Below are 13,777 nucleotides of genomic sequence, written 5' to 3'. Positions count from 1 at the left end.
CAGGAGAATCACTGAAACCTGAGAGGTGGAGGCTATAGTGAGCCAAGATTGTGCCACTGCACTCCAACCTGAGCAACAGAGCAAGACTCCGTCTCAAAAAATAAAAGTTAAATAATGCATATTGAGTACTTATGTGTTAAGCCTATACTTGGTGCTATGCCTCGTTTAAACATCATGACCAACTATATGCCAGGTATCATTACCCTCATTTCATAGATGAGAGGTTCAGGTAGGTTAAATCACTCAGTCAAGGTCACTTTATCAGTACAAGACAGAAATAAAACTCAAATTCAAAAGGAGATAATTACTCGGGAAGCTAAAATACTTCCATCGGCTGGGTGCAGTGGCTCACACTTGTAATCCTAGCACTTTGAGAGGTCAAGGCAGGAGGATCACTTGAGCCCGGAGTTTGAGAGCAGCCCGAGCAATATAGTGAGACCCCTTCTTTATCTTTGCAAAATTAAATAATTATTTTTTAAAATGAAAAATAAAATAAAAAAAAATAACCTATTGGCAATTCAGAGACATCCTATCTCTACCTCAGTTTATCCGAGGTGGACCGTCTATGTTACTTGTTACTTCTTACCTGTCAGCTTAGTGTAGGCTTCCATGTCATCAATTGCTGTAGAAATGCAATACTTCTTTCCTTCAGTACCTGTAATCTCTATGTAGGGGTCCGCTTTGAGGAACGCATCTGTAATCCTAAAAATCATTTTGCAAAAATTGATACTTATGAGAAATTTTGAATATGTGCCTTATGTCTTGCTTAAGGAAATCTTTCTACTTTTGGGAAATAAAATAATGAGGCACAATGTTCTGAAGACAATCGCTTCTCAACCATACTAGCCATGTGCATGGTGGCCTGTGAGCTACCACGCTTACTGTGTTCCAGGCACCACGGCAGGGCTTTACAGGCATCATCTTCTTTAATCTTCCCAACAATAAGGTAGGGATATTCAGTTCCAATATATATGTATTTTTTCTTTTTTAGAGATGGGGTTTCACCATGTTGGCCAGTCTGGTCTCACACTCCTGACCTCAGGTGATCCAGCCGCCTCAGCCTCCCAAAGTGCTGGGATTATAGGCATGTGCCACTGCACCCGGCCCAGCCCCAATTTTATAGATACAGAAATGAAGTAAATTTTCATTTAACCAAGTTAGGAAGAAACAGTGCCAGTCTTTGAACTTAGATCTCTCTGAATTCAACAACAACAACTCTTACCAAAGTATTAACATATAAATAGGAGAATGTATTCCAAGTAATCTGCTCATGACAAAGGATAGGCGAAAAATAGGAATGAAGATAAATTTCCTCAACACAAATGTAAAAACAAAATGAAAGGTTAATCAATTTAAGGCTATTTTAGAGTCACGGAAGAAGTAACTTGACTCACACCCAGTGTTTGATAACTCCTCATGGAGTCTTTGAGTCATGTAGAGACCTGGCTGTACAGTTTTCTGCTACGGTTCTGACTGGGTCAGGAAGAGGTAAAATTCCTGTTGGTTTTACCATTTGGTACTATTTTTTATAAATATTTGACAGGATAGAATTAGACATTAATCTTAATCCTTAAAGTTTATTTTTGTAATTAATCTCAGAATTCAAATATTTGTGTCCTACCTCCCATTCTCCTGATGACTTTTACCTGGTATGTAAGTGACTACCTGTTCAGAGGTCCTGAGTGATCCCAGCACTGCTGCTTCATGTCTGGCCGAAGCCAGCTCTTCTTCATCTGCCCCTTTATCCATTTCCTTCCTTTTCCTCCAACTAAATTAACTTTATTCTAGAGTTTTTCTTTAAGGAAACCATTTTAGATTTACTCACTTAATATTCACTTGAACTTATCTAGAAATGTCAAGTTGAGCCTAGTATGATATTTTAGCAAAGTATCATGGAATATTTTATAGGGAAATGACCATCAAGTTTCTTACATTGTATCAATGATGTTGCCAACTTTGTGTTGATAAGCTCTACGGTGTAAACAGTTGCGAGTGTGGAACATGTCATACAGATTTCCAACTTCCTGCAGGAAAATATTAAATATTAATAGGATCAAATTACATTAACCTTATTAATAGACAAGTATATAGGACAAGGAAAAGGGATAGTGGCAGACAAGAGGGCTACGCATAGGGGCTACTTCATTAATACCTTCAAGCCTAATAAGAAATGAGGAGGCAGATTAGTAAAGCCATTTATTGGCTTGCAACTTTCATTCCTTTTTTTTTTTTTAAAGACAAGTTCTTTTAGGCTGGTATGAAGTCATCATCCCATCTCAACCTTGCTGGGACAATATGCATCAGCTATTGTGCTCGGCTAACTTTCATTCTGTTTTTTTTTTTTTTGAGATACAGTTTTGTTCTGTTGCCCAGGCTGGAATGCAAGTCTTTCACTGCAAAAACTTTCATTCTTAATAAACTAGGCTGGGCACGGTGGCTCACACATGTAAATCCCAGCACTTTGGGAAGTCGAGGTGGGCAGATCACCTGAGGTCAGGAGTTCAAGTCCAGCCTGGCCAAAATGGTGAAACACCATCTCTACAAAAATACAAAAATTAGCTGGGCATGATGGCGGTTGCCTGTAATCCTAGCTACTGAGGAGGCAGGAGAATTGCTTGAACCCACGAGGCAGAGGTTGCAGTGAACAAAGATTGCACCATTGCACTCCAGCCTGGGCGACAGAGCGAGACTCTGTCTCGGAAACAAAAGCAAAAACAAAAACAAACTCCTAAAATCTACTATGTGCTCAAACTCTGTGACAGGTTCTGTTTTAGGCTTCTTAAATTATATATTTGAATCCTCCCAATAACTCTAGGAAATAGGTATTGTTATTCTTATGTTCTTCATTCTTGACTTTTTTTTTTTGAGACAATCTCACTCTGTCACCCAGGTTGGAGTGCAGTGGCACATAATCTCAGTTAACTGCAACCTCCACCTCCCTGGTTCAAGCAACTCTCATACCTCAGCCTCCCAAGTAGCTGGGAATACAGGTGTATGCCACCACGCCCGGCTAATTTTTGTATTTTCAGTAGAGACAGGGTTTCACATGTTGGCTGGGATGGACTCAAACTCATAAACTCAGTTGATCCACCTGCCTTGGCCTCACAAAGTACTGGGATTACAGGCATGAGCCACCACACTTAGCCATTCTTGACTTTCTTCAGTACAGTACTATACCACTTTTTGATTACATGGCTGCCATCTAACAGGGACCTACGGACTTCACTTGTTTAACCACAGCTGACCTTTAACAACACATGCTTGAAATGTGAGAGTTCAATTATACAGATTTTCTTGTCCTGCCGCCACCTGAGACAGTAAGACCAAGGCCTCCTCTTCCTGAGCCTACTTAATGTGAGATGATAAGGATGAAGACCTTTAGGATGACCACTTCCACTTAATGAATAGTAAACATACTTTCTTTGCCTTATGATTTTTTTCTTTTTCTTTTTTTTTTTGAGAAAGAGCCTTGCTCTGTCACCCAGGCTAGAGTGCAGTGGAGCAATCTTGGCTTACTGCAACCTCTGCCTCTGGGGTTCAAGTGATTCTCCTGCCTCAACCTCCCAAATAGCTGGGATTATAGGCAAGTGCCACTGTACCCAACTAATTTTTGTATTTTTAGTAGAAACGGAGTTTCACCATGGTGGCCAGCCTAGTCTCAAACTCCTAACCTCAAATGATCTGCCAGCCTTGACCTCCCAAAGTGCTAGGATTACAGGTGTGAGCCACTGTGCCTGGACGTGCCTTATGATTTTCTTAATAACGTTTCTCTAGCTTACTTTATTATAAGAATACAGCAGACTGGGCATAGTGGTTCACACATATGAGCACTTTGGGAGGCCAAGGAGGGTGAATTGCTTGAGGTCAGGAGTTTGAGACCAGGCTGGGCAACATAGCAAAACGCTGTCTCTACAAAAAAAATAAAATAGAAAAATTAGCTCAGTGTAGTGGCATGCACCTGTGGTCCCAGCTACTCAGGAAGCTGAAGTGAGAGATTTGCTTGAGCCTGGAAGGTGGAGGATGCAGTGAACTGAGATCATGCCACTATACTCCAGCCTGGGTGACAGAGTGAGATCCTGTATCAAAAAAAAAAAAGAATATAGTATATGATACATGTACCATTCAAAATAGGCTGGATGCAGTGGCTCACACCTATAATCATAGCACTTTGGGAGGCTGAGGTAGGTGGGATGGGTTGCTTGAGTCCAGGAGTTTGAGTCCAGTTTGGGCAACATAATGAAACCCCACCTCTATAAAATTAATTGAAAAATTAACCAAGCATATGCCTGTAGTCCCAGCTACTCAGGAGGAAGAAAAGGGAAGATCAGTTGAGCCCAGGAAGTCAAGGCTACAGTGCACTCTGACAGTGCCACTGTACTCCAGCCTGAGTAATAGAGCAAGACTCTGTCTGGAAAGAAAACAAAAGACAAAATTTAAAAAACCATACAAAAGGTGTGTAATTTACCATTAAGTTTATCGATAAGGCTTCTGGTCAACAGGAGGCTATTAGTAAAGTTTTTGGGAAGTCAAAAGTTATACGCAGGCTGGGTGGAGTGGCTCATGCCTGTAATCCCAGCAGTGTAGGAGGCCAAAGAGGGTGGATTACTTGAGGTCAGGAGTTTGAGATCAGCTTGGCCACATGGTGAAACCCTGTTTCCACTGAAAATACAGAAATTATAGGCCGGGCGCAGTGGTTCGTGTCTGTAATCCTAGCACTTTGGGAGGCTAAGGCAGGCGGATCATGAGGTTAAGAGATCGAGACCGTCCTGGCCAACATGGTGAAATCCCATCTCTACTAAAAATACAAAAATTAGCTGGGCATGGTGGCATACTCCTGCATTCTCAGCTACTTGGGAGGCTGAGGCAGGAAAATCGCTTGAACCCGGGAGGTAGAGGTGGCAGTGAGCCAAGATCATGCCACTGCACTCCAGCCTTACAACAGAGCAAGACATGGTCAACACACACACACACACACACACACACACACACACACACACAAAATTAGCCAGGCAGCTGTAAACCCAGTTACTCCTGAGGCTGAGGCAGGAGAATCACTTGAACCGGGAGGCAGAAATAGCAGTGAGCAGAGATCGCGCCACTGCACCACAGCCTGGGTGACAGAGGGAGACTCTGTCTCAAAAAAGAAAAGTTATATACAGATTTTCCACTAGGAGAGGGGGCAACACCCCCTAAACACCATTTTGCTCAGGTGTCAACTACATAAAATTTTTCAACACTAATACAGTGATTAAAAAGGAGATTCTGAAACCAAACTTTCCGGGTTGAAATTCCAACTCTATCATTGTTAATTATATGCCTTCTCTGTGCCTTAATTTGCTCGCCTGTTGAATGGAAGAATATCTCACAGGATTTTAAGGATTGAGCTGATCCAACTGAAGCACTTAAAATAATGCCTTACACAAGCCAGGCATGATAGTGTGTACCTGTAGTCCTAACTACTTAGGAGGCTGAGGAAGGAGGATCACTTGAGCTCAGGAGTTCAAGACTGGCCTGGGCAACACAGTGAGATCCTATCTCAAAAAACAAAAAAACAAAAAGTAAACAACACATGATAGTGTGCACCTGTAGTTTCAGCCAAAAAACCCCCAAAACCAGTATCTAAATCAAAACTTAATAAATGTCCATTTTAATTTTATGACTTTTTAACAATGCAGTAGAAGTGAAGAGATTAAAGATATTTACAAATCCTAGGAATTAAGTAAAGAGATTGATGATTTACCAATTATTTCATATTGTTAAATGGTTCTTTGCAAATTTCAGACCAGAAACAACATTCTTCTTGCTGTTTCCTCTGACATAGCTTACCTTATCTCTAGTACAAATATGCAACTTGCTTTCTACTTCACAGACACGGGCAAACTTAATAAAACGCTTGTAATCAAAATTATTTTGGATTCCAAGATGATGGCAGTCCCTAGAAGGATTCCAAAGCAGAGAAATGCAATCTTTCAACATGGAAGTCATACCTTAAATAGTAATACTAAATTTATATAAAGATTTTAGCCAATTTTTCAGAAGTGTTTAGTGCATACCTGGCAAAATAATCCCACTTGTCCACATCAATGCCATTTCTTTTATTAGCCACTATCTCATAAAGGAAGCTTTTTTCTTTAGGACGCCCTTTATATGGCCACTGGAAGGCAAGAAAACCCACTGGAAGTTTTAGGATAGGCATCAAATCTATTTATAAGCAAAGTAAAGCAATTCTATTAATCTGTAAATTATAAACAGATATGAGATAAACTAGAAGGCTCTAATCTTTCCTTCTTCCACTTCATTTCTAAACCAGTAAAGAGGGAAAATAAATGCTAAGGTATATGATACCCTATTGTTACCACATTTTCTTGTGCCACTGAAAAGATCTTAACTCTATTACATTTCCCAAAACCAACAACTTTTGTATTTTCTTGGTTAATAAGCTTTTTAAAAATATAAAACCTAGGCCAGGTGTGGTGGCTCATGCCTGTAATCGTGGCACTTTGGGAGGCCAAGCCAGGTGGATCATGAAGTCAGGGGTTCGAGACCAGCTCTACTAAAAATACCAAAATTAGCCAGGTGTAGTTGCAGGGGCCTGTAGTCCCAGCTACTTGGGAGGCTGAGGCAGGAAAATCACCTGAACCCAGGAGGTGGAGGTTGCAGTGAGCCAAGATTGCGCCACTGCACTCTAGCCTGGGTGACAGAGCAAGACTCCATATTAAAAAAATTAAATTAGGGGGAGGACTCAAGATGGCGCTGTGAGAACAACCCAGGATTGAAGCTCTTGTTGAATCCGTGGAGAGGTGAGTCGGAGCTGCATTTCCAGACTGATCTTTGTTGCCCACAGAACGTGGAAATTCCCAAGTATAAAGGAGACGCAAGACGCCAGGCAGTACCTCTGCCTGGCGAAGCCGGGGGACAGTGCTCCCCACAGGGCGCGCTTGTCCGGGTGCCCTGTTGAACCGGCAACCTGAGACTTGAGAGGGCTGGACTTGAGACTGAACGAGACTTGGACAGTGGGCCAGCCCAGGGGATTGCAGGGACAGAGTGTTTGGGGTAGCCCAGTGGGATGGACAAAACCGCGATTCCAAATGCTCCCCGTGCAGACGGTCCGAGACGCTCTGTGGGGGAGGGGCGTCCACCATTACCGAGGCAACCCGCCCCAACTGAGATACATGCTCACTGCTGACGCAGCCAGCCGTTGCCGAGGCAACCCGTCCCTACTGAGATACAGGCCCACTGCTGACGCAGCCTGCCGTTGCCTAGGCAACCCGCTACAACAGAGAGACTCCACCGCAGGGCGTAGCCAGTGGCGGAGACCGCAGCAGAATAGCAGAGCCTGCAGCAACAGGGCGAACCACAGAACAGCAGGGCGGAGCCTCGGCAGGCAAACAGTGGCTAGGTCTGTCGCCTAGCTGGGCAGGACACCTCAACGGACATCCAAAAATAAAGCCCGAAACCCCCAACACAGAGCATTTGAGAAAAAAAGGGTTTTTTTAATGAGCTCTGTTGCAGCAGAATCAAACATAGCAGCCTAACAGCCCTGAATGAACAACAGAGCTCACAGCTCAGCAATTGAGCTCCTATAAAGTACAGACTGTCTCCTCAAGCAGCTCCCTGACCCCTCTATATCCAAAAGACTGACATTTGGCAGGCATCATCCTGGGACAAAGATAGCAGAAAAAGAAACTGGTAGCATCCCTCACTGTGCCACAGCTGCTAGAGGTGCACCCCAGACAAGCAGGGCCTGGAGTGGACCTCAGCAGTCGTACAGCAAAGGGGCTAGACTGGTAGAAGGAAAACCAAGTAACAGAAATACTTCATCATCAACAATCTGGGTGTCCACTCAGAGACCCAATCGAAAAGTCAGCAACTACGCAGACAACAAGCGGATAAATCCACAAAGATGGGAAGAAACCAGCGCAAAAAGGAGGAAAACACCCGAAACCAGAACACCTCGCCTCCTAGAAAGGACCAAAACTCCTCACCAGCAAGGGAACAAAGCTGGACGGAGAATGACTGTGATGAAATGACGGAATTAGACTTCAGAAAGAAATTTTTATGAGCTAAAAGAACATGTATTAAATCAATGCAAAGAAACTAAGGAACTTGAAAAAAGATATGAAAAAAGATTTGAGGAAATGATAATAAGAATGGATAACTTAGAGAGGAATATGAATGAATTAAAGGAGCTGAAAAACACAATGCGAGAACTTCGCGAAGCATGCACAAGTTTCAATAGCCGAATTGACCAAGCAGAAGAAAGAATATCTGAAGTCGAAGACCAACTCAATGAAATAAAACGAGAAACCAAGATTAGAGAAAAAAGCGCAAAAAGGAATGAACAAAGTCTCCAAGAAATGTGGGACTATGTGAAAAGACCTAACCTACGTTTGATAGGTGTACCAGAAGGGGACAAAGAGAATGAATCCAAGCTGGAAAATACTCTTCAGGACATTATCCAGGAAAACTTCCCCCACCTAGCAAGACAGGCCAACACTCAAATGCAGGAAATACAGAGAACACCACAAAGATATTCCGCAAGAAGAGCAACCCCAAGGCACATAATCGTCAGATTCAACAAGGTTGAAATAAAGGAGAAAATACTAAGGGCAGCCAGAGAGAAAGGTCGGGTCACCCACAAAGGGAAGCCCATCAGACTCACAGCAGATCTCTCGGCAGAAACTCTACAAGCCAGAAGAGAGTGGGGGCCAATATTCAACATTCTTAAAGGAAAGAACTTTCAACCCAGAATTTCATATCCAGCCAAACTGAGCTTCAGAAGTGAAGGAAAAATAAAATCCTTTGTGAACAAGCAAGTACTCAGAGATTTTGTCACCACCAGGCCTGCTTTACAAGAGCTCCTAAGAGAGGCACTACACATAGAAAGGAACAACCAGTACCAGCCATTCCAAAATCACACTAAATGCTAAAGAGCATCAACATAATGAAGAATCTACAACAACTAACAGGCAAAACAGCCACTTAGCATCAAAATGGCAATATCAAATTCACACATAACAATATTAACCCTAAATGTAAATGGACTAAATGCACCAATCAAAAGACACAGACTGGCAAATTGGATAAAAATCCAAAACCCATCAGGTGTGCTGTATCCAGGAAACCCATCTCACATGCAAGGATACACAAAGGCTCAAAATAAAGGGATGGAGGAAGATTTACCAAGCAAATGGATAGCAAAAAAAAGCAGGAGTTGCAATTCTCATCTCTGATAAAATAGACTTTAAAGCAACAAAGATCAAAAGAGACAAAGAAGGCCATTACATAATGGTAAAAGGATCAATACAACAAGAAGAGCTAACGATCCTGAACATATATGGACCCAATGCAGGAGCACCCAGATGCATAAGGCAAGTTCTTAATGACTTACAAAGAGACTTAAGACTCCCACACAATAATAGTGGGAGACTTTAACACTCCACTGTCAATATTAGACAGATCAACTGGACAGAAAATCAACAAGGATATCCAGGGCTTGAACTCAGACCTGGAGCAAGCAAACCTGGTAGACATTTACGGAACTCTCCACCCCAAATCCACAGAATACACATTCTTCTCAGCACCACATCACACCTACTCTAAAATTGACCACATAATTGGAAGTAAAGCACTGCTCAACAAATGCAAAACAATTGAAATCATAACAAACAGCCTCTCAGACCGTAGTGCAATCAAGTTAGAACTCAGAATACAGAAACCGACCCAGAACTGCACAGCTTCATGGAAACTAAACAACTGGCTCTTGAATGTTGACTGGGTAAACAATGAAATGAAGACACAAATAAAGAAGTTCTTCGAAACCAATGAGAACGAAGACACAACATGTCAGAACCTCTGGGACACATTTAAAGCAGTCTCTAGAGGAAAGTATATAGCAATAAGTGCCCACGTGAGAAGCAAGGAGAGATCCAAAATTGACACCCTATCATCAAAATTGAAAGAGCTGGAGGAGCAAGATAAAAAAAACTCAAAACCCAGCAGAAGACAAGAAATAACTAAGATCAGAGCTGAACTGAAGGAGATTGAGACACGAAAAACCCTTCAAAAAATCAATAAATCCAAGAGCTGGTTTTTTGAAAAGATCAACAAAATAGACCACTAGCCAGATTGATTAAAAATAAAAGAGAGAACAACCAAATAGATGCAATAAAAAATGATAAAGGGGAAATCACCACAGATTCCACAGAAATTCAAACCATCATCAGAGAATATTACAAACAACTCTATGCACATAAACTAGTAAACCTGGAAGAAATGGATAAATTCCTGGACTCCTGTGTCCTCCCAAGCCTAAACCAGGAGGAAGCTGAAACTATAAATAGACTAATAACAAGGTCAGAAGTCGAGGCAGCAATTAAGAGCCTACCACACAAAAAAAGCCCAGGTCCAGACGGGTTCACAGCCGAATTCTACCAGACACACAAAGAGGAGCTGGTACCATTCCTTCTAAAACTATTCCAAACAATCCAAAAAGAGGGAATCCTTCCCAAATCATTTTACGAGACCAACATCATTCTGATACCAAAACCCGGCAGAGACCCAACAAGAAAAGAAAACTTCAGGCCAATATCCATGATGAACATAGATGCAAAAATCTTCAATAAAATATTGGCAAGCCGATTGCAACAGCAAATCAAGAAACTTATTCATCATGATCAAGTAGGATTCATTCCGGGGATGCAAGGCTGGTTCAACATACGCAAGTCTATCAACGTAATTCACCACATAAACAGAACCAAAAACAAAAACCACATGATTATCTCAATTGACGCAGAGAAGGCATTTGACAAAATTCAACAGCCCTTTATGCTAAAAACCCTCAATAAACTCGGTATCGATGGAACGTATCTCAAAGTAATAAAAGCTATTTATGACAAACCAACAGCCAACATCGTACTGAATGGGCAAAAACTGGAAGCATTCCCTTTGAAATCTGGCACTAGACAAGGATGCCCTCTCTCACCACTCCTATTCAATATAGTACTGGAAGTTCTAGCCAGAGCAATCAGGCAAGAAAAAGAAATAAAGGGTATTCAAATAGGAAAGGTGGAAGCCAAATTGTCTCTATTTGCAGACGACATGATAGTATACCTAGAAGACCCCATCGCCTCAGCCCAAAAACTCCTGAAACTGATAAGCAACTTCAGCAAAGTCTCAGGATATAAAATCAATGTACAAAAATCACAAGCATTCGTCTACACCAATAACAGACTTAAAGAAAGCCAAATCAAGAACGAACTGCCATTCACAATTGCTACAAAAAGAATAAAATACCTTAGAATACAACTCACAAGGAACGTAAGGGACCTCTTTAAGGAGAACTACAAACCACTGCTCAACGAAATCAGAGGACACAAACAGATGGAGAAACATTCCATGTTCATGGTTAGGAAGAATTAATATCGTGAAAATGGCTATACTGCCCAAAGTAATTTACAGAATCAACGCTATCCCCAACAAGCTACCATTGACTTTCTTCACAGAACTGGAAAAAACCACCATGAACTTCATATGGAACCAAAAGAGAGCCCGCATAGCCAAGTCAATTCTAAGCAAAAAGAACACAGCGGGGGGCATCACACTACCGGATTTCAAACTATACTACAAGGCTATAGTAATCAAAACAGCATGGTACTGGTACCAAAACAGAGATATAGACCAATGGAACAAAACAGAGGCACCGGAGGCAACACAACTTATCTATAACTATATAATCTTTGATAAACCTGACAAAAACAAGCAATGGGGAAACGATTCCCTGATTAACAAATGGTGTTGGGAGAACTGGCTAGCCATGTGCAGAAAGCAGAAACTGGACCCCTTCCTGACACCTTACACTAAAATTAACTCCAGATGGATTAAAGACTTAAACATAAGACCTGGCACGATAAAAACCCTAGAAGGAAATCTAGGCAAAACTATCTAGGACATAGGAGTAGGCAAGGACTTCATGAACAAAACACCAGAAGCATTGGCAACAAAAGCCAAAACAGACAAATGGGACCTAATGAAACTCCACAGCTTCTGCACGGCAAAAGAAACAGTCACTAGAGTGAATCGGCAACCAACAGAATGGGAAAAAATTTTTGCAGTTTACCCATCTGACAAAGGGCTGATATCCAGAATTTACAAAGAACTCAAACAGATTTACAGGAAAAAAACAAACAAGCCCATTCAAAAGTGGGCAAAAGAAGACATATATGAGGCCAACAATCATATGAAAAAACGCTCATCGTCACTGGTCATCAGAGAGATGCAAATCAAAACCACATTGAGATACCATCTCACGCCAGTTAGAATGGCGATCATTAAAAAATCTGGAGACAACAGATGCTGGAGAGGATGTGGAGAAAAAGGAACACTTTTACACTGTTGGTGGGAGTGTAAATTAGTTCAACCATTGTGGAAGACAGTGTGGCGATTCCTCAAGGCCTTAGAAAGAGAAATTCCATTTGACCCAGCAATCCCATTACTGGGTATATATCCAAAGGACTATAAATCGTTCTACTATAAGGACACATGTACAAGAATGTTCATTGCAGCACTGTTTACAATAGCAAAGACCTGGAATCAACCCAAATGCCCATTGATAATAGACTGGATTGGAAAAATGTGGCACATATACACCACGGAATATTATGCAGCAATCAGAAATGATGAATTTGTGTCGTTTGTAGGGACATGGATGAATCTGGAGAACGTCATCCTCAGCAAACTGACACAAGAACAGAAAATGAAACACCGCATATTCTCACTCATAGGCGGGTGATGAAAAATGAGAACACATGGACACAGAAAGGGGAGTACTAAACACTGGGGTCTACTGGGGGGAAAAGGGGAGGGCCAGTGGGAGAGGGAGGTGGGGAGGGATAGCCTGGGGAGAAATGCCAAATGTGGGTGAAGGGGAGAAGGGAAGCAAAGCACACTGCCATGTGTGTACCTACACAACTGTCTTGCATGCTCTGCTCATGTACCCCAAACCCTAAAATCCAATAAAAAATTAAAAAAAAAAAAAAGAATTTCAGTAACTGAAAAAAAAAAAATTAAATTAAACTTTTAAAATATATACAATCTAGCTGGGTGCAGTGGCTCAAGCCTATAATCCCAGCACTCTGGGAGGCTGAGGTGGGTAAATCACGAGGTCAAGAGATCGAGACCATCCAGGTCAACACGGTAAAACCCAGTCTCTACTAAAAATACAAAAAATTAGCTGGGCATAGTGGTGCATGCCTATAATCCCAGCTACTCAGGAGGCTGAGGCAGGAGAATTGCCTGAACCCAGGAGGCGGAGGTTGCGGTGAGCCGAGATGCGCCATTGCACTCCAGCCTGGGTAACAAGAGCGAAACTTCATCTCAAAAAAAAAAAAAAAAAAAAAAAAAATATATATATATATATATATATTTTCACACAATCTAATAAACTATTAATGCCTGATTTCATGCATTAAAACAGTACTATCTTTCAAAGTAGCTACACACCTAATCTAAATAATATACATTCTTCAAAGTATTCTTTGAGATTCATTTTTTTGGAAATAGGATATTTGCTACAAAACCCATCTCTTTATAAGTATACTTGTATATATTTGAGGTAAAAGCCCTAAAAGTCTCAGGGGAAAATTATTTTCCAACTTTATTTTTAATTAAAAAAAAAAAAAAAAAACCAAGAGATCAAAAAGGAAACAAAATAGATTCTCCATTGAACCAGTTCAACTTTTTTGTAGATCTTCTATATCTAAACATTTCAAATAAGATT

At 41.3% G+C, this 13,777-nt stretch overlaps 1 protein-coding gene across 5 annotated transcripts in view; it reads right to left on the bottom strand.

Moving 5' to 3' along the window:
* The window catches only part of SAMHD1 (SAM and HD domain containing deoxynucleoside triphosphate triphosphohydrolase 1), a 72,167-nt gene that overhangs the window by 27,322 nt on the left and 31,068 nt on the right, over positions 1-13,777 (bottom strand). For 4 of the 5 annotated variants that reach the window (XR_013535012.1, XM_078371014.1, XM_078371013.1 and 1 more), the window contains exons 8-11: positions 6,054-6,154; positions 5,827-5,935; positions 1,933-2,024; positions 587-702 (exon numbers count right to left, since the gene is read on the bottom strand). Coding sequence is in view for 4 of the 5 variants with exons in the window: in XM_078371014.1 (XP_078227140.1) it covers positions 587-702; positions 1,933-2,024; positions 5,827-5,935; positions 6,054-6,154 (418 nt within the window). In the remaining variant the exon portion in view is untranslated. The remainder of the gene's footprint in view (positions 1-586; positions 703-1,932; positions 2,025-5,826; positions 5,936-6,053; positions 6,155-13,777) is intronic. The other variant, XM_008995429.5, reaches the window with a different exon arrangement.

Source organism: Callithrix jacchus, chromosome 5 (genome assembly GCF_049354715.1).
Source record: "Callithrix jacchus isolate 240 chromosome 5, calJac240_pri, whole genome shotgun sequence".
In the NCBI taxonomy this organism is placed as follows: domain Eukaryota; kingdom Metazoa; phylum Chordata; class Mammalia; order Primates; family Cebidae; genus Callithrix; species Callithrix jacchus.
The sequence above is the reverse complement of the archived record's forward strand: the minus strand, read 5'-3'. Positions and strand labels throughout refer to the sequence as shown.